At 41.2% G+C, this 24707-nt stretch overlaps 1 protein-coding gene across 7 annotated transcripts in view; it reads left to right on the top strand.

The window, feature by feature from the left end:
* The window catches only part of EPHA3 (EPH receptor A3), a 217795-nt gene extending 197368 nt beyond the window's left edge, over nt 1-20427 (top strand). For all 7 annotated transcript variants that reach the window (XM_083838243.1, XM_083838242.1, XM_083838241.1 and 4 more), the window contains 3 exons: nt 762-955; nt 14524-14679; nt 16112-20427. In XM_083838243.1, the coding sequence (XP_083694369.1) occupies nt 762-955; nt 14524-14679; nt 16112-16217 (456 nt within the window). In that variant the 3' untranslated portion in view covers nt 16218-20427. The remainder of the gene's footprint in view (nt 1-761; nt 956-14523; nt 14680-16111) is intronic.
* The last annotated feature ends 4280 nt before the right edge of the window (nt 20428-24707 follow it).

Here is a 24707-nt window from a genome sequence, read left to right as displayed (position 1 = left end):
CTTTATCATTTTCTACTTAGAATATGTTGTTTTTTTTGACTCATGGTGCAAAAGATATAGTACAACTAATCAAGAGGCATTATACTCTTGTGAAAAGCTTGTATTAAAAAAGTTTCATAACACTGTAAATACTGGGCTAAATTTTGTTTTGTCAGATGATGGTTTTGATCTCATTGACCCTGCATCTAGATAAATGACAAAGAAAATGGGGCTACTTCCTAATAGGAAGTACATACTTACCTCATGATAAGTTTTTAAAGTATTTTCTGACACTGAGATTAATTACAGACTCACTTTTGTAACTGACTTCCTACCTTGCAGGGCAAGGACTCCCTTGAGAAGGTTGGCTGATCTTCTGCAGCATGCAGTGTCCACTGGAGAGTGTGGGATACGTGTTGCTAAGGATCAGTGACATTCAAGACCTTTTGAAGTTTGGCATAGTTAAGCAGGCAGCTTACTAACTATAGCTTTTATTTACAGAGTTAGTTCAATCAAATGTGAGTTTTGGAGATCTTTTTTAGAGTCTCAACTTCCTCAAAGTCACATACTGTATCTTAACTTTCCTACAGCCCTTTTTGTATGCCTAATTTACTGCCTGGTTTACTTTGCAGATAAACCAAGAGCATTGCACTGCAAGACAATTAGTGAATAAACACATTTGTTTAAACACAGAATGTCCACGTTAATGTAGTTCACAGAACTGATAAAAACAAGTTGATTTAAGTGCCTCCAAGTTCTCAAAAACTTTTATCCTTGTGCAGGTAATTAAGGCTGTTGATGAAGGGTACCGCTTGCCACCTCCTATGGACTGCCCAGCTGCCTTGTATCAGCTGATGCTGGACTGCTGGCAGAAAGACAGAAACAACAGACCCAAGTTCGAGCAGATTGTCAGCATCCTGGATAAGCTGATCCGTAATCCCAGCAGTCTGAAAATAATCACCAACGCGGCAGCAAGGTGACATATTAGATTTTACATTACACATGACTAAATGTCTATGATTTCTTCATCTTCCATAATTACAACTTGTTTAATTTCTTCACCCACTTCTTCAACTTCTAACCATAGCTATTTGCGATCTGGAAGGCTACAGGAAGCTTTCTAATTGTCCAGTTTGGAGAATTATTCAATATTATTTTATTATTGCTGTTATTTGTATTAATGATGTACTAAAATGTATGCAAATTTTGTAAAGCTGGTATGTTATGGTTGTGAAACCCATCATAAGGCTGAGCAGAGGTTTGTGAGAGAGACACAGATGAAAGATGTCATCATGTGATCTTCCTTTTTCCTCTTCTGATCTTATGTTGTGCTTTAAGTGCTTAGTGTTTCATAGGTCACAGCTAGCCATGTTCCTAAGTATTGTTCTGAATCGGGTCCAAACATATCATACACTCTTACACTTTGCTCTGACAAGTCACCTTAAGTTTAATCATATGAATAATCTTTTTGTTTTTAGTAGGACTGACAAAATTAAAAATGCAGTTACATTCCTTGTTTGATAAATGCCTTAGCTAGGAATTCATTTCCAACCCATGCAATATTCCTAATTGCATTAACAACATTCATTTATAATCCTGGTTATTCAACACACTCTGGAACATCTCTATGATGAGATAAGAATTATATCGTTGAGAGAAAATGAAGAGTGTGTTGACACCTAAGGACGTAATGAGGGTGTGATGAAATAAGAGCTTTGGTTTGGTTTAAGTAAATTGGTTTGTATAATGCACAAAATGTACTTCTACTTCAGTGATCTGAAGGGATGTAAAATTATTTTTAGCACAAATACTAGCGAAAAGAATCCTCCATCCTCAAAGCAGACAGAGTTGGGGGAAGCGCACACATCTGCTCTGCTGCTTCAGATCCAGGACTTGAAGGGCTGTGTCAGGGGACAGACCAGAGTCTGCCATGAGGCGAGCCTTCCAAATGAAGGCAACAAAATTCCTCCCAGACCTTTATGTCTGGCACAGCTCATTTCTTGTCATAGCAGTCTAACGGGAAAGTGCAGAGGCAAACAGAGGTAAGGCAGTGCGGCTTGGAGAGCTGCACTAGGACTTGGGCTGCTGGGCAGATTGCGTAGGCCTTGCCTTCTTTTTCCCATATCCAGCATTGTGCTGCATCCTGAGCTAGAGGCTGGCCACCCTCATCGCCTCCTGCTGCCACACCAGAGGCATCAGAAGGAATGCAGAGGTGGGAGGAGGAAGGCAGCTATGTTGATGGGCTTTGCTACTAGAAATATATAATGAGGGAAGGCTGCTTGCACGGTAATTATATTTAATAATTTAACTGGTGAGCATTTAACATACATTAAACCAACATGCTTAGCAAGGCAGTTATTTCTGTTTCCTGCTAGGTGACTGCTTGGAAAAAATCAAAATTCCTTAAGCATTGTTTTCTCAGTCAAGCAGATTTCTTCTAAACATCTTACACCCCATTTGGGAAATGTTTGGTGCAAATAATTGGACAAACTCCCAACCAACCCTGAACGTGTGTGGAATTTGCTGCTCCACCTGGATCCATACAAGTCCATGGGTCCGGATGGGATTCATCCCAGGGTGCTCAGAGAGCTGGCTGATGTCATCGCGGGACCTCTCTCAATTATTTTTCAATGATCTTGGGAATCTGGGGAGGTCCCATTGGAATGGAAGTTGGCAAATGTTGTGCCAATTTTCAAGAAGGGTAAGAAAGAAGACCCTAGCAATTACAGGCCTGTCAGTCTAACGTCAGTGCCTGGTAAAATTATGGAGAGGATGATCCTTGAAGTTATTGAAGTGCACCTGGGGGACAATGCAGTCATTGGTCCCAGCCAACATCGGTTCATGAAGGGTAGGTCCTGCCTAAAAAATTGATTTCTTTTTATGATAAGATCACCCATCTAGTCGATCAAGGGAAACCAGCTGATGTGATCTTTTTGGACTTCAGCAAAGCTTTTGACACGGTTTCCCATAGGATCTTACTGGACAAAATGTCCAGCATACAGCTAAACAAAAACATCGTACGATGGGTGAGCAATTGGCTGACGGGCAGGGCTCAAAGGGTTGTGGTAAATGGGGCCACATCTGGCTGGCGGATGGTCACTAGTGGGGTCCCTCAAGGTTCCATTTTAGGGCCAGTCCTCTTCAATGTTTTTATAAATGATTTGGATGTAGGACTAGAAGGTGTTCTGAGCAAATTTGCCAACGACACCAAACTTGGAGTTGTGGACTCGGATGAGGGTGGAAAGGCCTTGCAGAGAGATCTGGACAGATTGGAGAGCTGGGCGATCACCAACCACATGAAGCTTAACAAAAGCAAGTGCCGGGTCCTGCACCTGGGATGGGGCAACCCTGGCTATACGTACAGACTGGGTGACAAGACGCTGGAGATTAGCCCCGCAGAGAGGGATCTGGGGGTTGTGGTTGACAGCAAGTTGAATATGAGCCAGCAGTGTGCCCTGGCAGCCAGGAGGGCCAACCGTATCCTGGGGTGCATCAAGCACGGCATCGCTAGTAGGTCAAGGGAGGTGATTGTCCCGCTCTACTCTGAGCTGGTGCGGCCTCACCTCGAGTACTGTGTGCAGTTCTGGGCACCACAGTACAAGAAGAACATTAAACTGTTGGAGAGTGTCCAGAGGAGGGCGACAAAGATGGTGAAGGGCCTAGAGGGGAAGACGTATGAGGAGCGGCTGAGGGCACTGGGCCTGTTCAGCCTGGAGAAGAGGAGGCTGAGGGGGGACCTCATCGCAGTCTACAGCTTCCTCGTGAGGGGGAGTGGAGAGGCAGCTGACCTATTCTCCGTTATCACCAGTGACAGGACCCGCGGGAACGGTGTTAAGTTGAGGCAGGGGAAGTTTAGGCTGGACATCAGGAAGAGGTTCTTCACCGAGAGGGTGGTTGCACACTGGAACAGGCTCCCCAGTGAAGTAGTCACTGCACCGAGCCTGTCTGAATTTAAGAAGAGATTGGACTGTGCACTTAGTCACATGGTCTAAACTTTTGGGCAGACCTGTGCGGTGCCAGGAGTTGGACTTGATGATCCTTATGGGTCCCTTCCAGTTCAGGATATTCTGTGATTCTATGATTCTATAGTTATTTTGTAGGGATATACTGGAGCAGTTTGCTGGATTAGGGGAGCAGGGAATCACGACTACCATTTTGGTTTGGGATTGTGATTGTAGAAACCAGTCAAACAACAGCAAAATGTTCCCTGATTATTGTCCTCGCAATGAGGGAGCTGAACCACAGCAGAGTGGAAAATATTAACTGTCATTTCCAGTTACCAGTTCGGAGCAAGTAAAAGCTGATATCCTTTGCAAGGCCTAAATTTGGTCCAAGTAGTGCACAGGAGCACTGCAGCATTGCTCTCTCCTGCCTTGCTGTCTTTGCTCCAATGTTGTGATCTGTTTTACTGGCACGGGCAGTGGTGGTGGTGGCCCTGTCCTGCTGCGATGCTGTGCGTGCTGCTCGTGGGGAAGGAACGTGGGGGACTTCTCACAGCTGCTTTAGGTGAGCTCCGAGTAAAATGCTCCTGGTGGCAGGCTGATGCACGTTTCTGAGGGGAACGTCAAAGGTGGTTTTTATCCTCTTCCCTCCTTCCCTTACTGCTGTCAGTTGTTATTTGAGGCTGTAGTATTCCCCCTGCACCTTTCCCCATACCCAATATAAGCAATTAATCTAAATTATGGAGGTCCCAGCTCTCTTTTACCCATGTCTGTACTGCTACTGGAAGAATGCTAGAGCTTTATGCCCAACACATGTTCTTAGGTGTTCAGAATGTACTTGGTCAGGAAAAATGTTTAACCTGATGATGTCTGTTGCAGAGGTGAAGTCTGTCTCTTACAGATTTTCAAGTTGATGTTTATTTAAAATAGTCACAGCAGTGTTGTGTCCTACTTGCAAGCACGTTTCTGGAGGTACATAAGATATCCCTGTTCTCTGGTACACTGCTTTTAACTGCCTGCAACTGAGGGATGTGCTCAGCTGTATGTCTGATGCCAAGGCCACAGCCCCAGCACATTTTATACTAATATCTCATAGGAATACAGGAGAGGAGTCAAAGCCTTCACTGCTGCATTTCCTTTTTGGTTTTCTATCCCTTCTGGCCACTCCATGGCATCTAATAATTTCTTGATACCCGAGAGGATGTTTCTATCCTTATTGATTGTCTCTTTGCAGACTTTGCTACGTGCTTGTGAACCTTGCTTCAAAGGAATCTTTTTGTAACCTTAGCGCAGCGAATGTTTCATGATACCTTTTCCTCATGTTGTGCTTCATCTCGAATTCACTTGAAAATCCCTTTCCTATTCCTTGCAAGGTATAGAATATGGCTGATTGCTTTCTCGTCTGTCAACATCCACCTTTTAATTAGGTGGCCGCCTTGAGTTCTTCCTAACAAGGCCTGCACTGGTTACGGACACGTGGGTGTTTTGTGTCCTTCAGGCAGCCTTGAATTATCCAGCTCTGTAAACGACTGTAGAAGCAGAATGTGGTACACACTGAGTTGTACAAGTCATGCAGTTTTCTAAGCCACAACCGCATGATATTTTTATTTGATTTATGTCTTGCTGTTCTTTCTTGTTTTCTGAGCATTATGTTCATTTTTATAACAGAGTCTTTAGATTGTTTAGATATCTTTAGGGTGGAAGTGAGTTCATAGTTCTTCCAGCTCTGATCAGTTTTATTATTTTTCTTCTCGAGCTTATTATTTTTCAGTCCGCTGTGTATTGCTTCACATTTGTGAATATTTCGTGCAGATACAAAGCAGATGGAAATTTTTCTAAACTTGAATAGGAGAGACAGAGTCACTTCACCCACCTGCTAACCAGTTGATGAAGCTGTGATCTACAAGGAATTAGTAGTTTTCATTTCAGCTGTGTGGAAAAAAATATAACCCAACAGTCACACAACTGAAAAATATCTGGTGTACACTACAGCTCTTAAATGGACTCGTACCTCTTTGGTGTCTTTATCTATTTAAACTTTTTTCTTTTATTATTTCCAATTGGTTTCTGAACAAAGCATTTCTCATGTGTGTGTATGTATATACACATGATAGCTCTAGAGTTACAGTGTATATTATCATTTTAGGTATATGAAGCTTACTCTACGTTACCCAGCCATTTGAAAAAGATTGCTTAAAATATGGTGTATATTTAGAATTATATTTAAAGCATTTCTTTGCCCCAAAGCGAATTATGCTGTTAGAAGATGGTGTGACGTTTAGGTATAAGGGTTCTGATGTGGGATTCAGGCAGCCCAGGTATTATGGCAGCCTTCCTGTAGCTGCAGTGGTGAACTTGGTGCTGTGTTCATTCATATCTGTGATGCAGGAGCCAACTGAAGTCACTTTTCAAAAAATTGAAAAATGTTCTAATTCCAACACATATTATTCAGAAATTCTGAATTTCTACCAGGTCTGAGATTGATTTCAAAATTGGGAAGGAGTCCATGCAGACAAATACTTCATTTGCTTCTGTATTTGTGCATTTTTTTTCCTACAACCTTTTGGTAAAGTGAAAGTCAGTGTCAAGTCCTGCTTGCAACTTCCTACTATGCAATTTTTCCATGGGTAGAACTTAAATAAAAATTCCAGAATATAGATATACATCCAAAGGTACTTCATAAAGCTCAGTCAGGTTATTCTTGCTTTAAATAATGAATATGCAATTAGAAGTTATTTGTGTTTATGAATGACAATGATGATACACGTATAAAACCTTTTATAATTTAATGGGAGGCTCTGAAACTGAAGTTTGCAAAATATGTAGGTGCGTCTGTGTAACTCCACTGCCCTGACAAAAACAAAAAAAAGGAAGAAACTGGCCATTGCTCAGTGGTACAGAGGAGGTATACGACTGTATATCCAGTACTATTAGACAATTTCACGTCTTACATTATTTTCCAAGTTGCAGTTCTGTGAAGAGGAAGCAGCATGCCTGATGATGGATATATATATATATATATAAATAAATATATTTTTTTTAAAAAAGCATTATTTCTGGAGTGCACTTCAGCATAGAAGGTAGATTTGGTTTCAGATCTCTTGTACATATTAGGAGTTCTCCATTTAAAGTATGAGTTCTGCTAGTATTGTTAAATCTCAAGCTAAAAAGAAAGAAAAAAGCTTATTATTTTCAGAAGAAGCATAGTTGAAATTCTTTTAATATAGTCCAGGAAATTCAAGAGGCCAAGGTTAGATGGCCTTCCAGATGAAAATCTGAAAGTGTTGAAAAATGTGCGTGAATAATTCCTCATACATACTTTCATGTGTTAACAAGTTGTTTACATCCCTATCCTGATTTTCCTGAGCTTGAAGTCTTCCTTGAATTATTCACTGGAGTAATTTCTTTAGCATCTTTTGGCCTATTTGTTATTTGTGAGTAGTTGATAGTAAGCATTAGCATCAGAAAATTGGCGTTGTTGGCCCTCATTGGGGCATTCTCGCTGGTGTGAAGCGTGTTTGTTCTTAAACATACAGAGCCATCATTTGCAATTAAAAATTTGAAGTTTTCTTCTCACAAAGTTTGTTTCCACTTAAAACCTGATGATTCTCTGGAAACTCTAGTGTGATAGCTTGAGAGGATATTTGTGAAAATTAAGCTCAGTAGGAGCAGCAAACAGGTCAAAACAAAAATTCAGTCTGCTCAATTTTGCAGCATAGTTCTGGGCCTGTTTTTACAGTAATACTTGCAACAAAACTACTGTTTGTGTTGGCTGAACATTTTATTGAACAGTTTCTTTTTTCTGCCATTCAGTTTGGATGGTTTTAGGTGCTTTAAATATATTGCTGACCTGCTGTCATATTGCTTGCTTGCTTCTCCCTGTTAGGGACATTTGGATTGAAGGACAGAGCTGTCGGCTTCATTCTGAGCATTTCAGAGAGGGCTTAGGCTCTGTACTTGTCTAGGTATTACAAACAGGATCTGGGTTTGGCTGAATGCCGCGTAACAGAAGTCCACGAAAAATTTTTAGCCATCTCAAAATACAGCAACGATATAGTCTGTGACCTAAAAAGCTCTAAAAGAATCCATATTCTGTAACCCCAGTATGATAGCTCTCTTTCAAAAGTCTGTTAAACACAAAACACTGAATTTATGGATGGGGGGGAAGCTAAACTACAAATCACACAGAAAAATGTCAGACTGTTCAAATCAGTACTTGCTGATGTCTAATCATAATTTGGGTTTCATGTGGAATTCAGGCATTAAACTGAAGAGATTTTAGGAACTTCAGTTATTTATCATGTTAGACACAGAAAAAAAGTATCTTCATCTGACTAATGCCTGAGGTAGACACGAATGAACCACTGTTCCTTCCAAATTAAGAATTGTGAGGGCTCACTGTTCACACATACAGTAAAACATCTATCTATCTATCTAATATCTATCGCACCTCTAGCTTGATGCTGCCGATGCAACTCAGACACGAATTCTGCAGCAGGCTGAGTTATGTAGTTAGAATTTAAATGTGAACGGATCAGCGTGTGACCTTATTTTGAGCACGTGCTGTTGCTTGTGCTTCTGCGGAATTTTGTTCGGCTGTTCTCAGCTCAATGCATTGGGTTTACTATGTGAAGCCCTCGTTAGTGTTAATAGCAATGCTGGAGAATGGGCATGCTGAAGAAATGGCACGAAGCCGGCAGCAAGGGCCATAGTGGATGTCAGCAGAAATTCACAGCACAGCTAAATGTGGGATATAAGGGCAGGTCATATACACCGAATGGTAGACACAACGAGCCAGAAAAAGCATTTTAAAAGCTCTCTAAGGCATTTTTTTCTCCCCCTTTTGAAAAGCCCCTAGACTGTCCGAACAATAATGACTGGTTGTTGTTAAGGGTCCATCTCTGGGCCAGCTCTGAATCCCAGGAAATGTCTGCGTGACATTACTTCTGCTGCTTAAAAGTACAGCTTAAGCTGTTTTATGGGAAAGAGAAAAGCCTTTCAGCACCACACTGGTATTTTTTGCCTTCACTGGTTTTGGTGAGAAAAAAAGTGAATAGAGGAGCATTGTTACACCCAGGCATATGATTTATTCCCATCCCCAGGATTCTAAAAAAGATAGAAGCCCCTTGAAAACCATGTTCTGAGGGGCAGCCAGAGGAGTATGAAAGACTGGAGGGCTGACATCTGGGGCAGATGAAATTTTATTGGCTTGTTATCCTAGAGGAAACTGTGGCAGCTCTTTTGCCAGTGGACAGCACGGAGCTAGAAAATAAGTCCAGTGTGACATTTAGAGAGACATATCATTTTGCTACAAGCCAGCAGCCTGACTTGCATTCTTTTCCCCTGTTGATTATTTGTATTACCCCTCTTTATTTCTCCAGCTCTATTTTCACTTCAAAGAGGAGTCACAGCCTGCTTCCTGTCAAACTGTGCAAACATGATATGAGCCCTCCTGAGAAAAAGCAAATGGACCTCCCTAAGATGTGAATTGTATATTAGGGACTAAGTAACAAATTTTGCTACAGGTACTACAAAAAATGGGCTTGAAGAGGTGGAACTCCAGAGGTGCTTACCTTAACTTGTAGGGACAGCCAAGTAAACATGAGGTCTTTACTTCTCCTCAACATGTCATTTATTTCCTGGTCTCCTGTTGTCACGCTGGTGTACTTATGACTCTGTTTGTTGTAGAAGATACAAGTAGATTTTGCCCTGTGCGCCAGCTGTTCATTTTTATGTGTTTTCTTGTTGTTGTTATGGAAATAGGAGATATCCTTATTGCTAGACCAGAATTCTGCACTTCAGATTATCATAATTATAAAGCACGTAGCATTTGTGCTCAAGCCTGCTTCCCTCCCCATGGAGCAATTTCACTTTACAAAATCATCTTAAAGTTTGCCACAGGAAATTACTTTGTTTTCTAGATGTTTTCTCTTTTAAACAAATCTGACTATGGAAGGGGAAGTCCAGATTTTAAAGCTGGAGGTTGGTTGTGTTGTTTGGAGGAAGGAAAGAGCTACAACATGAAGACTAGGCTCATGCGTGCAGATGTCCTCTGTGCATTCGCAGAATGCCTCCCTTCATGCAGAAGTGATGGAACATTTTGCTTGTATTTTATCGTGGTTCTCGAATTTTACAAGTTAATGTATCCCTTTCTAGCCAGACAGCAGCAGTCTAGAGAGGAGGTTGTATCAGGAGGGCTCTAATGATGTTTTATGCAGTCTTTGTTATATGGTGCAACAAACGTTTCCCCACGTTGTGACAAAAAGCTGTGCTAATGTTAACAAAGTATAGCTCTCCTTGCTGCTGCGAATGACTCAAAGGTTAATTCCAACTGTTAATATAATGGGCACATCCAGAGAAAGCTTTCAGCAACAGGACATTTTGCAACTGGCATCTCACTGTTAAATTTGTCTCTCTAACCCAAGTCTGGCTGATTTTTTTTCAGGGCACCACATGTCAGTAAATACAACTCTGTAGGTAGACACACAGTTGGGATGGACAGGATAGGAAGTCTTTCTGTTCCGTTGAAAGATAACGCAATGGGGTATATCATAGTTGGTCAAAGAAACAAAATAAAGAGAGTTAAAAAAAAAAGAGGGGGGGGGGGAGAAAAGACAAGACAGAGGGAAATGTTCTATTTCACTTCCCCTGAGCAAACATGTAATTTCCATGATTTCTTTTTAATGACTCTCTTCTGAAGCTAGTAGGTACTGATTTATGAAAAGCTGTAAAAGATCAGGTGGAACCCTGCAGGACGTCGTTTACAGCTGCACGGATTGCAACCCATCTAATTTGTCTGGTAAAGTGTGAGCTCATGGCGCACATCACCCAGCCCATAAATTTCATGTTCAGACCTTCTGTCTAGGGGCTGGGTCAGGGGAAAAAAACACCAATGTGTGCAGATGCTCTGAAAGCCCAGCTTTCCCTTGGTGCATGCGAGGAGACATCACAGGCTCTTTGCTGTGAGACAAATTCCTGTTCATTGATAAACTGTCCAGATGTCCTCTCTGAGGAGGAAAGTAACTAATTTTTGTTTGGCATTCTACAAGGAGAAAAATGATACTTTACAGTGCTGGTTATTCTGAGGTCACTTACATTAAAATTAGGTCGTATTTTTTGTCCTGATGATACTTTGATCCAAGTAATAAACATAAAAGCTCTTTCGGGCTACTCTAATTCCTAATCCTGGTGACCTGTTCTATCTCAACTTGTTTATGCCTTTTTTTTTTTTTTTTCAATTAATGATTCTTGTGTCGGGCCTTATTTTAATAGTTTTAAGTTGAAAAGGCATACTGGGCTGAAAAAAAAATAAATCTCTATGCTTTATCATTAAGAACACATCATAAATACTCTTAATAAATGTCTTGGGATTCCAGACACTATATCCAGAAAACTATAAATAAAAAACATTGGCTTTTTGTGGGACAAACAGTAGTCGGGGAGATGCAGGTTTTACAGCTACTGAATAAAAATATCTTGGGCCTGATTATCCAACCTGAGCCTTAAATTGGAGGGTGTTTAAAGCTGCCTATCATGTAGGTGCCTAATAAGATCTAGTGTTAGCGTGAGAACAGTAACATGAAGTGTACTATATCATCTGTCCTCAGCTCAGTCTTTGGTTCTGTGTTGCTTGCCACATTTTCCCTGCTTTAGGGTTTTGGGGGGCAGAGCAGGCTTCTGATGTCTTCTGTCACCTTCCTTTCCACCCACCACTGCTCCTAGGACGTGGGGTCTGCAGTTAGCGTCAGTGGCTGCAGTTGTCTGCAGCAGTAGAGGTGCAGGACCTGGCAACCCCAAAGTACCTTGTAGGAAGCAGCAGCCCCTGTCCTTGGCTGGTCTCCGAGGAGCAAGGAGTGAGGAAAGGTGCCCAGGCAGCGACAGCCCTGCTCTGAGACCTGATGAAGGCTGGGGCTCGATCTGCAGCGGAGCGTGTCCTTTTGTGATTTGGAAGCTAAAATTTTCAAGCACCCGATGAGCTCTTCAGGCATGTCATGTCATCCCGGAAGGGAAGCAGGTGTTAAAATCATTTCCTGGCCCTCCAAGAAATCAGCTGATGGAAAGGGTTGGCAAAACATCAAGAGCTGTTTAATATGTAGCCAGTTCCAGGAGCTGCTGTATCGCAAGGCTGCATTATTCTTTTCATCCAAGGTGAAAGGTAAAAGTCTCAGTGTCACTGATGTGGCATTTTTCTTATCCCAGTGCGAGTCAGATCTACTGCCAGACTATGTTATTCCAGTGCTACTGATCCCAATGAAACCTAATAAAGACTTGAATTGGGATAGAAAAGCTTTGTTTGGATTTTCTAGGCTTCTTAAGGAAGTTTAAATTCGCTGGTATTTAAACATTTGGTTCTCTTTGAGGCCTTTACAAGCTCTCCCTTTGCCTTTTTCCAGTGCTCAGAAATAGGTTGGTTTTAGGGTGAAGAGTGTGTTTTACACTCCAGATCAGTTCTCCAGTACCAGAACTGTAACCTACTCGCTACTCTGCATCATCGTGATCTTCAAATACGTTAGTCTAACCACTTCTCATTTTCATTTTTTTCCAGTGACAAAAGTAATTTCAGATGGATTTAACTGTTGTAGTCAAATTATTTTTCAGGTATATTCACTAGAACCATGGGCAGAAAACAGTCTGTAAAGTTGTAGCAATAATCTTCTAGGTCAGTCTCCTGTGCTCATGAGTAGCAGCATCAGGAAATGACAGCTAAGCACATGCTTAGGTTTAAGCCTGAGACAAGACACCGATAAGGTACTTATAAGGTATGGATTGCCCAGGGAGGTGGTGGCGTTCACCGTTCCTGGGGGCGTTTAAGGAAAGGTTGGACATGGTGCTTAGGGAATGGTTTACTGGATGATATTGGTGGCAGGGTGATGGTTGGACCAGATGATCTTGGAGGTCTTTTGCAACCTTAATGATTCTGTGATTCTATATTTGACTTAAAATGGAGCGTGCATATTTCTGAATGGGGGCTAAAAAGCTGCCTGGTATTGGCATATGTGTGTCAGTGGAGGAAATAAATGTAGAAATAGAGTCGATGTCTCTAATAACATCTGACTAGTTGAGGAAGCCATTATTGTACTAATTAGCACTGAGAGAGAAAGGAAATTGGAATTAGTAAGGTGTCTTGTCAGCAGAAAGAAGTTACTGATTGCATTGCTATTCAGGGGCTTTCCTTACCACTAAAAAAAAAAAAGAGAGCAGGTCAGTGAGGAGAGGCTGCTGAGGACAGAGAGCTGGATGTCTCATCCAAGCAGCCTGCCGGGAAGGCCTCTTGCAGAGTGGATGAATCCCCTGCCTGGAAATATGTGCATCTCTCCATGGACTGCAGCAAATAGTTCAGAAAGCTACCCGGGCATAGCCACTGTGTTTCTAGATGGCTAAAACAAGGTGAGGTTGAGACTGACTCGTGTGACATTACAGAGAAGGACTGACCTTTATTTTTAACCTTGATGCCGCCATAGGCTCACAAGACTACGAAAACAAGAGCCCTCATACACGACAGAACTGATTTTCTGGATCAATTTTAGGAGCAGCCACTGCTGCTGTATGCAATATGCAAAGTGCAGGGTCAGCTACAATATATTCCTCCTTGTTAGAAAATTACATATTTGAGCTTTGTTTTTATTTTCAGAAGGGTGTTTTCTTCCCAATAGCTTCTAGGTAGACTTACACTTATGGAAAAAACATTTAAATGGGCAAAGAAGCATGGAGACGTGTTTTGTTTGATTCCTTGACTTGATTTTGTTTCTTATTGATTTCTTGATTGTTTTCTAAGTAGAGAACTTGGATGCAAGTCAGGTCAATTCAGCATCCTTCATGAGCACCAAGTTCATTTCAAAGGCAGGCAGTAATTCAGTTCGCACTTTCAGATTATTTGTATGATATCCTTATGGAAGTTTCAGTCTTAGAATGAGCACCATCTTTAAACTGGACAAGGCAATTACATTTCAATTTGGCTACGTGTATGTAATAACAAATTACCTCATTTCTGCCTCTGCACGCTGCAGAATACCAGTCTTTTGTGGTTACGTTTATCTCACAATTCACTTACCATTTCATTTTTAGACTTGATAACAATTTTTTTTAAGATCTCCTAGTGTCTTATTTTATGTGCTTAGAAGCACATAAATAGCACCACTTAATAGCACCACTTAAGATTTTTCAGTGGGCTGCAGTACTCTGAACATGTGTAAATTCTACCAGTACACTCAATTTGAAGTTTAGAGTGCGCATTGTTGTACTGGCTAGTATGTTGTTTGGGATTAGGTGAATCACATAAACATAATCTAAATTAGGCTCGTCTTTGCTAATGCTTAAACACATTAAATTGTAATGTAATGGTGCGCTTCATGAATTGGTGGTGCTTCAGTGATTTAAAACCTGGGCATGAGAAGCTGGAGCTCTTAAGCGAGGTGATTACACAGTGTTTGTCAAAGCTGACAGCATGAGTGCATGTGGCCTCAGTGGCAGATAAATTCCACAGACGAGAAGAAAAGCTGCATGTAGCATGGAAGCTCTTTCTGCTGCCAGTGATAAGTTTAGACAAAATAAATCTATACCTGTACTTGATCCATAACTTTCATCATATTCTTTTTCATTTCAGGCCATCAAATCTTCTCCTGGACCAAAGTAACGTTGACATTTCAGCCTTCCGCTCAACAGGTGATTGGCTCAATGGTTTTCGGACAGGACAGTGCAAAGACATTTTCACGGGCGTGGAGTACAGCTCCTGTGATACAATAGCCAAGATTTCCACAGAGTAAGTTTGAAATAACCACAGCCCCTTGTTACCAGTTTCGACTGGAGGTACACATTTAAATAAGCATGAGTGGCATTTTTATACTCAGCTTACATTTGTTAGCTAAAATAATCTTATGTTTAAAGGGATAACTGTAAAGTATTGTAGTAGTTGTGATACACATGAAGGAAACCTGTGTTGATTTTGTGAAGGCCATTGTCCCATACCTTTTTCTCACTAACGTCAAGGAAATCACAATTTCTTCTGATACAGTAACACTGTGCATAGTCTGGTACACAAGCATTTCTTGCCTTCATTCACAGTTTAGTAATTGCTTTGTGCATTGTTTATAATCTGCCCTTTATCAGTTCTTTCCCCACAATTGGCTTGTGTGCCGATCTTTTCTTTCTTTGCCCATCCGGTATTCCATCAACCCATGTGACACAGAACAAGTGCTACGTAGCATCTTTCCTCCTACATACTAATAATTATTCAGGGGCCAAATTCCCACCTGCCTCCCCTTTTGATGTTTAATCGAGCGAAGCTTGGAAACTTAAAACTTGAAAGTTCATTACGTTCAAATGCAGCATGATGAGGAAGAGTGTGGTGATGTTCTCTGCACCTGAAAAGGTATCAAGTACAGTTATGAATTTACTGAACAGAAAAATCTGACTCCCCATTGGGCTCAGTGGATACAGGACCAGTTATGAAGAAGTAGCCAACAGCTGCAGGGTTGATAATTAAACACATCAATGCTGTTAATTAGTGTATTATTGCAACTATAAAAAGGCTGATAATGGTTTTTTATGGCAATTACCCTTTGGGGACAGTGCAGAAATCCTCCAGGAATGCCCAATTTCCTGTGAGCCACTGGTTAATGAGCCCTTGGCAAGTGTTAAACCACTTCTGTGTTGCACAAGGAACAAAGAGAACTGGCTGCCTGCAGAAATAAGGGGTGAAAAACAGCAATAGACCGGGATGCTTGGCCACATAGCCGTTAATCCCAGCGCTGATACCTGGGTGGAGGCAGTTGTTCAGAGGGCTCAGCACATAATGGCGAGATGCCCGCTGGTCAGGAAGAACAATCAGACTGATAGGGGGATGGAGGAGGTAGAGGAGCTCAAGATTACAGCTGGCCCAGAAGTGGGCCCCTCGCCCCAAGCCCCAGTGCGTATGCCAGTGGCAAACACTGCTTTGTTGTCCTTGCTTCCAGGGAAGCAAACACAACAGGGCTAAATGAGATTTTACTTTTTTTGCAGCCTCCTGCTGTTTTCATAGCTCTCAATAGTCGTCACTCCAGGTTTTGTGTTTCAGCTGTATTGCCATACCTGGAGGCGCATCCAACACAGCAATAAAAGACGAGCAAGTTGATTGCTGTGTGCTCACATCAGCAGCTCTAGGAAGCGCAGAGGCAGGATGCTCGCTCACCTGGTGCGTGTTCTCTTTTTTCCAGGGACACGAAGAAAATCGGCGTTACCGTTGTGGGGCCTCAAAAGAAGATTGTCAGCAGTATCAAGGCTCTAGAAACTCATACAAAGACCAGCCCTGTTCCTGTGTAAGGTACCAAAATGGTGTTGCTGAGGACAGAAAAGAAAAGTTGCGTCTAAGGGCAAAAGTGATGGCTGATAAATGGAATCATTTAAAGGACTTCTTTGCAACAGCTCCGGAAACATAATGGTTGAAATTTCAAACCCACTAAGACACTCAAATACTGAGTATAAATGCCTTAAAATAGGAGCGAACTTGTTTTCTATCTGTTAATCCTAAAGGGTGGGTGCTTTTAACTGACTGTTAATGCAGATAGTAAATTTCATAAAGGAAAAAAAAATGTTAAAAAAAAAAAAAATCCTTCCAAGTAAAAACAGTGATACTAAAACCTAGAGCCATTTGAATATTAAGTGACTGAATAACATGAAAAACCCAAGGACACAAAAGCTGTGTATTTGATCTACACAGCAAACAAGAAGAAAGAAAGACTTGCAGTATTTTTATACAGAAGAGATCTGTAACAGGTATTTTATTTCTTTAAATGCAAGGAAAATAGAGGACTATACCTCACAACCTGTCTGGCCATATTTACTATAATGTCATTGTAACATGCTATTTCAACTTCAGAAAGGAATACAGAAATAAAGTTTGCAGTGACTTTCAGTTAGTTGACAAAAGATTTTCACCGTTATGTTAGCTTCCCTAATTGTGTTCATTTAAATAGAAAAAAAAGTCTTCATTTTTAAAAGACTTATTTATTTCCTTTTTTTCAATTATTGTTTATATTTATGCTTAAATACCTTAACCTGGCTGTATTATTGCCAAGTGCCAAATGTTATCAAAACTTCATTGGTTTAACCTGAGAAATTGTATGAGGGTTAATTACTAGATATTTTATGCTCACAGTATCATATACGAAATACAAAAGGAAAGAAAGATGGTCTTTTTTTCCAGGTCTGACACTAGGCAAAGCATCTGGACTTGCTGAGATTCCTTCCCATTGCAGTGAGTGGTATTTTAACCCAGGCTTGAATTCTGGCAGAACTGTGTGCCCCTTGATCTCCTGATCAATGCCTGGCCTGATCAGGCACATACATTTCGTTACTTCCCAAAGGCCTGGTTTCATGTCAGGCACAGCAAGGACCACTGCTCACAGATGCTGTTCAGGTGGGAGATTTGCCTAGAAAACATAAGAAGAGTTAGGAGCGAGTGCATCTTGAGTGAACTGAGTGTGGTTTCTGAGGAACGACCCATTTCTGTCTTCCGTCTCATGGGCTCTGCTCCCAGTGCTGGTAACTGGGAGTTGTATGACCATGCAGACAGCCACTGAGATGGTGATTTGCAGCCAAGGTTAGTTGGATAGCTGGCAAGGATGATTTAAGGTCATGCAATGGGGCTTTGGTCTGTAATTTTGCCTAAGTCTGATCCAGAATACTTCTGTCCAGCCGCTGTGATCCTGCAGGGGCCTTGCTTTTTAGCTCAGGTTCCTTGGGAACGTGCTTGGCGCCACATGGCAAGAGCCACCCCAGTCTCAACAGGGCTAAAAAGCTCGAAACCTGTCTCATGGTGATTTGAGAGCCCAGAAACTGCAGCCCTTGCACAGGTGTGCTCTGGTAGGTGTCTTGCTGTAACCAAAACCACCAGGCTCCACACAGGAGGTAGTTATGGATGGCTCTTCCTTCTACAAGGTGAGTCAAGGAGTGAGGCAGACTGTGGTGTTTTAAAAGAGAAGAGTAAACTCTGTGTGGTTCCTTGAAAGAAAGCAGAAAAGAGCATATCTATAGAAGAGCATTCACAGTTCCCAGTGGAAAAATAGGCCTCCGGGAGGGGATTTGAGTCCTCCCCCATCTTCAGCATCTTCCCAATAGTGAGCTCTTAAGCTCCTGAGCATGTCTGTCCTGGCTCTGAGCAGACACAGCTCTTTCAACTGAAATTGAATGGTTTAAATCTCAGTGTGAGGCACTTCCAGTGTCAGTTTCTTAATGTTCTTGATGTGTTGTCAGGCTCTGGCCATTATTTTAAACCACCCTGGATTTCTAGCTCCCCATCCTTTAGTTTAAACCTGATTCCGATGAGTACCAGTGAGTCCCTGGCAGTCCAAGACTGTAGGTGAGGCAGATGACTGTGTGGCATGCCACCTTCTGCTGTGTGTGCAAAAGAAGCTAATTAGCTGTGTTTTTTGTCATGTTGGTCTTGTTTTTGAAGCTCTTTGTAGCTAGCATAGGGCACATAAATAAGGGAGAAATCAGTTCCTGGGATTTGTGTGGCTGAATCAGCTTTTAAATTGCTCTTCATGGGTACAAGACTTATAAAATATAGAGAGACAGAATTTATCACACATTACTAAAATAGGAGCAAAATTAGGGGCAGTGAACGTGCTGTAAAGGATTGCATTTGAAATGCACTCACGGGATAATATTTAGTAATGTTTTCTGAAAGAAAAATGAATGGGTTTTAAAGTAAGTTGAAATAAAAAATGAAAAATGGAAGAAAATAGGAAGCACTTAAGTAGTAAAGAACACTTCATATCTACTCCAATCTATCTTGACATACAGCGTGCTAAATACAAAAGCTGTATTTTCAGTTACTTAACTCATTCAGAATCTTTCTTTTCCTGTTTGAGACTATCAGACATTGTCAGTGAATTTAAAAATTCACCAGAATCCATTTGCTGACAATATGTGTGGGGACAGCATTTTGTAACAGTTTCCTCGTGACTTTTCTCTTCAGCTTCATGCTGGAGAGTGGGCTGGGGTAGGGGGAAGAGATCTGAGAAATGCTTCCGAAAACACAGAACCAGTTCATAGAGTTTTAGGTTACGACTGAAAAATTTGCACCAACCACTCTCGATTTTCTCATAGTACCACGTCATGTTCCTTGCCCACTGTTTGAGCATGCTCAGCATAAAACAAAAAAAAAATCTCACTGATGCTTGGGAAAAAAAGAAAGTCAATTTTGCTTTTCTTTGCTCTTAGGAGTGTAGAGTGTTTTAAAATACATTTAGTTATTTCTCCCCGTCAAAAGCTGATTTGTACTGTAAGTGGCCTCTGTTGCAAGCATCCTATACTCCCTTTCCCCGTGTACATATGTATACATAGCAGTGTACAATTCTTCATTGTGGAGTAGAGATACTAGAATTCGTGTGGCCATCTTCCTGTACAGGACTTGCATTGGTTATTGACATCAAGCAAAATGCAACTGCTCATAAAATGTCATACCATATTATTGGTTTTGTATCTTTAAATATAGTTTCCATTTTATTTATTTCTGTTAACATATCTAGTTTTGTGCTGTTACTTAGCATTCAATAAGCAATGTATAGATGTGATTTGATTGGCAATATGTATTTACTTTAACTTGTATTTTAAAGCATTACTTACTCATTTAGTTTATATATTGTGCAATTGTAGATGGCCTCTTACTAATGTAAAATGATTTGTAGTGGAAACATTTATATTTTTATAATAAACATAATGAAAGTATTTTTTACATACTGGAATACTGAGGTGATTGCTTGGAAGACAAAGTAAATTTATTTGATTAGAAAAGTGTGATAAAATTGTAATTAAATATGGATAAATTCTGAGTGTTAAAGCATGGGTTCAGAGTGAAAGCTAGATATTGCCTATATTATCTATTAAAAGAAATAAGTAGTGCAGGTTTTAAATAGACAGACCAGCATTTGTGCTAAACTGACTTACATCAGTCAAAGACTTTATTTCTCCATGGATACAGGAAAGCATCGTCTACTACAGCCTGCCTATGGGATACTGAAAAAGCTGTCATTTATTTCAGTTGTGTCAAGTATTTCCAAACTTCAGCTTTTTTTTCTTCCCTTGCCAGTGGACCTCTTTTCATCTTATAACTATGTTGGATCCAGTAATAGATGTACTTTTCAACAAAATAAAAAAGCCCACCGCTTACAATAGTTTAACCCCATGATCATTTCTTGCCTCTGAGTATCTGTGTGAGATAATATTTTGCTCCTGTTTTGTTGTGTCCCTACCGAGTTGTTTCTGTATGCTTCACTGAAGTACAGCATCTTTGAAAATGCCAACTCAGCTCTGCATCTCAGGAATTATCTTCCCAGAAAAATATGAGTGGTTTGAATGTTTGCCAAAACCAGTTAAAATTACTTTACTCTTCAAGTTATAGGATCTTTCTGTACCATAAATGATTGTGCATGCTTTTGTATATTACTGCGCTTACCGGTGCAAAACAATGAATGATATACCTGTTCTGGAGTGTGTAAGTTGATAAACTTTATGGATGTGAATGAAACATACGGGTTTTGTTTTGGCATTTCATCTTGGTATCTTTAGCAGAAGGGGGAAATCACCGAAAGCAGCTACCCAGAATATACAGACAAAAATTGGACTTAACTTTAAATGGCAACAGCTGGATTGAAACACGCTTTTCCTTCTTAACAGCAGCATGCCTCACGCTGTTCTGCGGCGGGTACATCTGGTGTCATTTTAAATCCTAATGAAGGGATTTAAATGCTCGACTTGCAGGACAGGGACGCAGCTCTGTTGGTCCCATCTATACTGCGTGCAAACTGTTTGCAGTGCAAATGGGTTTCACTCCAGCAGTTGTGTTACGGTGACTTGTGTCTGTCCCTTTAGCCTGACCTGATGCATTGTGTTTGCATTATATCCCCAACAACACAGTGGATATTAATGTTTTTATAACTGTTGCATTTGCTGCAAAATGGTGTTAGTGTTCACAGCCAATTCTGAAATGACAGTAGGATATGTTGAAATGAACAGCGGCAGAACAAGCAAATGTCCTCCAGCCCACCACCATCTCAGCTCAAATCTGGGTGGATAAATTGCTGATAATCAGTTCCATAAATACAGATACACCTTTTTTTTTTTTTGAATGTCTAAGTGACTTTTTTTTTCCACTTTGCATTCCTTCTTAAGGATGATGTCCAGACCTACCTATCTAAACCAGTAAAAGCTTTAGGAGTGCCAAGCGAAGTCAGGCAATTACTTCTGCTGTCTTACATATACCACTCCTGTTAATACATATATCCACGCTTCCCTTCATTTTGTGAGCCCCTGTAATTCCTCAGATCCTTTCCAAGCTATCACTGCCTCACCAGTAATACCCCATTTGTATGTGTGCTGTCAGTTCTTTTTTCAGTCCTCAGTCCAATTTTTTTGTGTAATTCTAAATGGATTTTAATCTTGTAATTTTAAAATATTTCTAAGAGAAATAATTCTTTCAACCTTGTTTCATTCACACATCATATAACCATACACGTGCTCATCGTGCTGATTACTAATGCAAACTGTGAAACATGGAGATGAGCCTTCTCTTGCCTTCTTTGTTATGCTTTTCAGATGGCCAGAGAACCTCTGATAAACGATAAGTACTCGGTAAGTCAGTAAGATTTTTCAGCTCGCTATGCATTCACATTACAGTGATTTCATAATAGCCCATATTTCCCCAGTTAGCTCATGGCAACGTCATGTGGGACAGCACCAGAAGTCTTACAAAAGATAAATCACATCTACTTGTTTTTAGATTATCCCGTCACAGAAATAAATTAGGCTGGTTTGACATGATCTGTTTATTTTTGACAGGAAATCTTAGTTGGCTTCTTAAGGCCTTGTAATTCTCAAGCTGCATAGAAATGTATTGCAAGGTTAGCATACCTAGTCTGAAATTGCCTGGCTCTGCTTCTCTCCCCTTTTTAAAGGTCGCTATGATCTTTGCTCCTCTCCAGTCTGCTGACCTCTAAGAATAGCCAGTGGCTACCCTTGGACTAGTTCTTCAAGTTTACTACAGTAATTCTCATAGACTGACAACCTGAGAGCATCAATCACTTGTTCTGACTCTAAGGATTCCTAATTCTAAAATAAAAGTACAATACATATGGGCAAATGCTTTTACTGCATGCCCAGGATTTAAGCTTGTGTCTTGAACTTTTGGAAGCAAGAAAGCAACTAAGAGTAGCCATTAAAGAAATATGTAGTAACATCTGGTTGATCAGCAAATTTCTTTATTTGTTTTTACTTAGGCTGAACAGTGAGGTTCATCACTGCTGTATGACTTTGAGGCTGGATAATACAGTCAAGCATCCTATGCAGGTGCTGTGGCTTAGCCCTGGCAGACAGCTCAGTCCCACTCAGTGCTTGTTCACTCTCCCCAGGTGGGATTGGGGAGAGAATTGGAAAGGTGAAAGTGCAAGAGCTCATAGTTTGAGATAAAAACAGTTTACTAGGTAAACTAAAAGCACAAGGAGAGCAAAAAAGGAATGCATTCACTACTTCCCACCGGCAGGCAGGTGCTCAGCCACTCCCAGGACAGCAGGGCTCATCATGCAGAATGGTTTCTTGGGAAGACAAATGCCATCTCTCTGAACTTCCCACCCTTCCTCCTCCTTTACCCCAGCTTTATTTCTGAGCATGACTCCACGCAGCATGGGACATGCCTTTGGTCAGCCTGGGCCAGCTGTCCTGGCTGTGTCCCCTCAGCTCCTGGTGTGCCCCCAGCCTCCTCACTAGAACTGAAAAGGCCTCGGCTCTGTGTAAGCACTGCTCTGCAACAACTACAAACATCAGTGTTAGCACCATTGTTTTAATAAAAAATCAAAAACACAGCATTGTGTTAGCCTCTACAAAGAAAATTAACTCTGTCCCAGCCAAAACCATGACAGAAGGTAGTTGAGATCCACTGTCTGGGATCATTAGAAATCTGTTAATTCATTCTACTGCTACTGGTATAAGGGGGAAAATATCCTTTATCTCTGCCCCTCTTCAATTCAGTTTATCCGAACATTATTAGAAAGCTCCATTTCTAAATCTCTTTAGTAAAGTGACCCACTTGAGCTTACCCACCATGGATTTGTAATTAATACTGAGGAGGGCTTCTAACCCTTTCAGAAGTGTACATGTGCAAGACAGTGTGAAATAATCAGAGCTTTGTGAAACATTCTTGGTATTGGGGGATTTAGGGAAGCAGATTTTGAGCTCATATGATTCATTGCTAAGCCATGAAATGTAGCTGAAATTACCATTTCAGCAGCAGTAAAGCATATCTTGGCATAAAGCACCAGGTGTGAGATCTCAGGCACCCATAAGTGTCATCATCCTGTGCGTGTAAACTGCCTGTGGGCTGCTCCTTTAATACATATTGAATGTAAATCCCAGAAGAAGCTGTGCTGTAGATATATGTTGAGACTACCCCTCAACTGTTGAAGTTCAAGTGCCTCTGACCTGCTGAGCAGCCTTCACCAACAGTCCAGCCAAAACAACATCCACCTTGGGAGCAACATGGTCTTCACCCCAAAACACGGCACGGGCCCTAGGCCAGCTCACCCCCCAGGGCTGGATTTCTCCTCCTGGCACAAAGCCCATGAGGACGAAAAACCAAGTGTTTAGTCTCACTGACAGCACGGAGTATAACATTTAATTTTAAGGCACTGAGCTGAAATGAAGCCAGGAAAAACATATATATGCTAAAAACGATTTGTCTGAATAAAAAAATAGTAATAATAATAATAAAAAAAAAAGAAACTAGAGGTCTGGTACCTTTGTGCCACACTCTGGCCAGGGATTCAAATAAGCATCTCTGAGGCCAATTTTCCTGTCCCCCTCTTTGCAGCAGGAACGACTCCTTGAGTGTATTTTACAGCTTGAAGCAATTTCACAGGGTGGCTCGCTCCCTTCACGTAGTCCTTTTATTACTCTCAGAGCTCCCATCTTCCCTCAGCAGCGCAGCAGGCCCCAAGCGTAGGCTCAAACCACAAATGTTTTGCAAATCAAAGCACACCTTCCTCCTTCAGACTTCTCTTGGTGCCTCCATCCCACTCTGTGCCCAGCAAGCATCGTACCAACCCTCCCCCCCCCCCTTTCCCCCATGCTGGCACGAGCCCCATGGAGGCCCCCAATCCACCATGGCCCACAGCCCAACCAGCCAGAGAATCCAGAACTCAGGCTAGGAGATGACCAAAGCAATATTTCAAAAGTTGCCGTGTTAGTTGCCTGCCTCGCTATGCTTTTCATTCCTGATCTCTTGCAATGTAAGTTTAACTATGTGGATTCCCACCAGACATTTAAATTTGCCTGTAATGTTTCCCCCATAAATCATGTTCCGTGTAGACATTTCTTCCCACTTAGGATTTAGAGTGGTAGAATAATAATTTTAGCCAGAGAAAGGTATCATTTTAGTAGGAATAGATGATGCTTAAGACAAAAGAATAGGAAAAAAAATCCAGGTTGCTGGGAGAGGTAATACATCCCAAATTCAAAATCTGGACAACGAAAAGGTATCCTGCACACAGGCCAGTAAAGTATGGCTCCACGATTGTTCCCCCTTTCTCTTGTTTGGTATCTGGGTGTCTTTTTGCATGGCTAGCTGGATATTTGCTAGAAGGTTTGGTCACTGCAAAAGCATGCAGCCTCCCTCAGGCTGGTTGTCAGCTAATCAACACTAATGATTCCCTGCTTTTAGCGTTCCCCTTTAAAGTTGCATCACCTTTTAGTATTTCACTATTTTTAATCTCTTTCCTTTGCTCTCATAAAGTTTTTTGTTTGGGGCTTTGGTGAAGA

The sequence above is a fragment of the Anser anser genome (genome assembly GCF_964211835.1).
Source record: "Anser anser genome assembly, chromosome: 1".
Classification (NCBI taxonomy): Eukaryota; Metazoa; Chordata; class Aves; order Anseriformes; family Anatidae; genus Anser; species Anser anser.
Note: the sequence above shows the minus strand (reverse complement) of the source record. Positions and strands in the feature narration are given on the sequence as shown.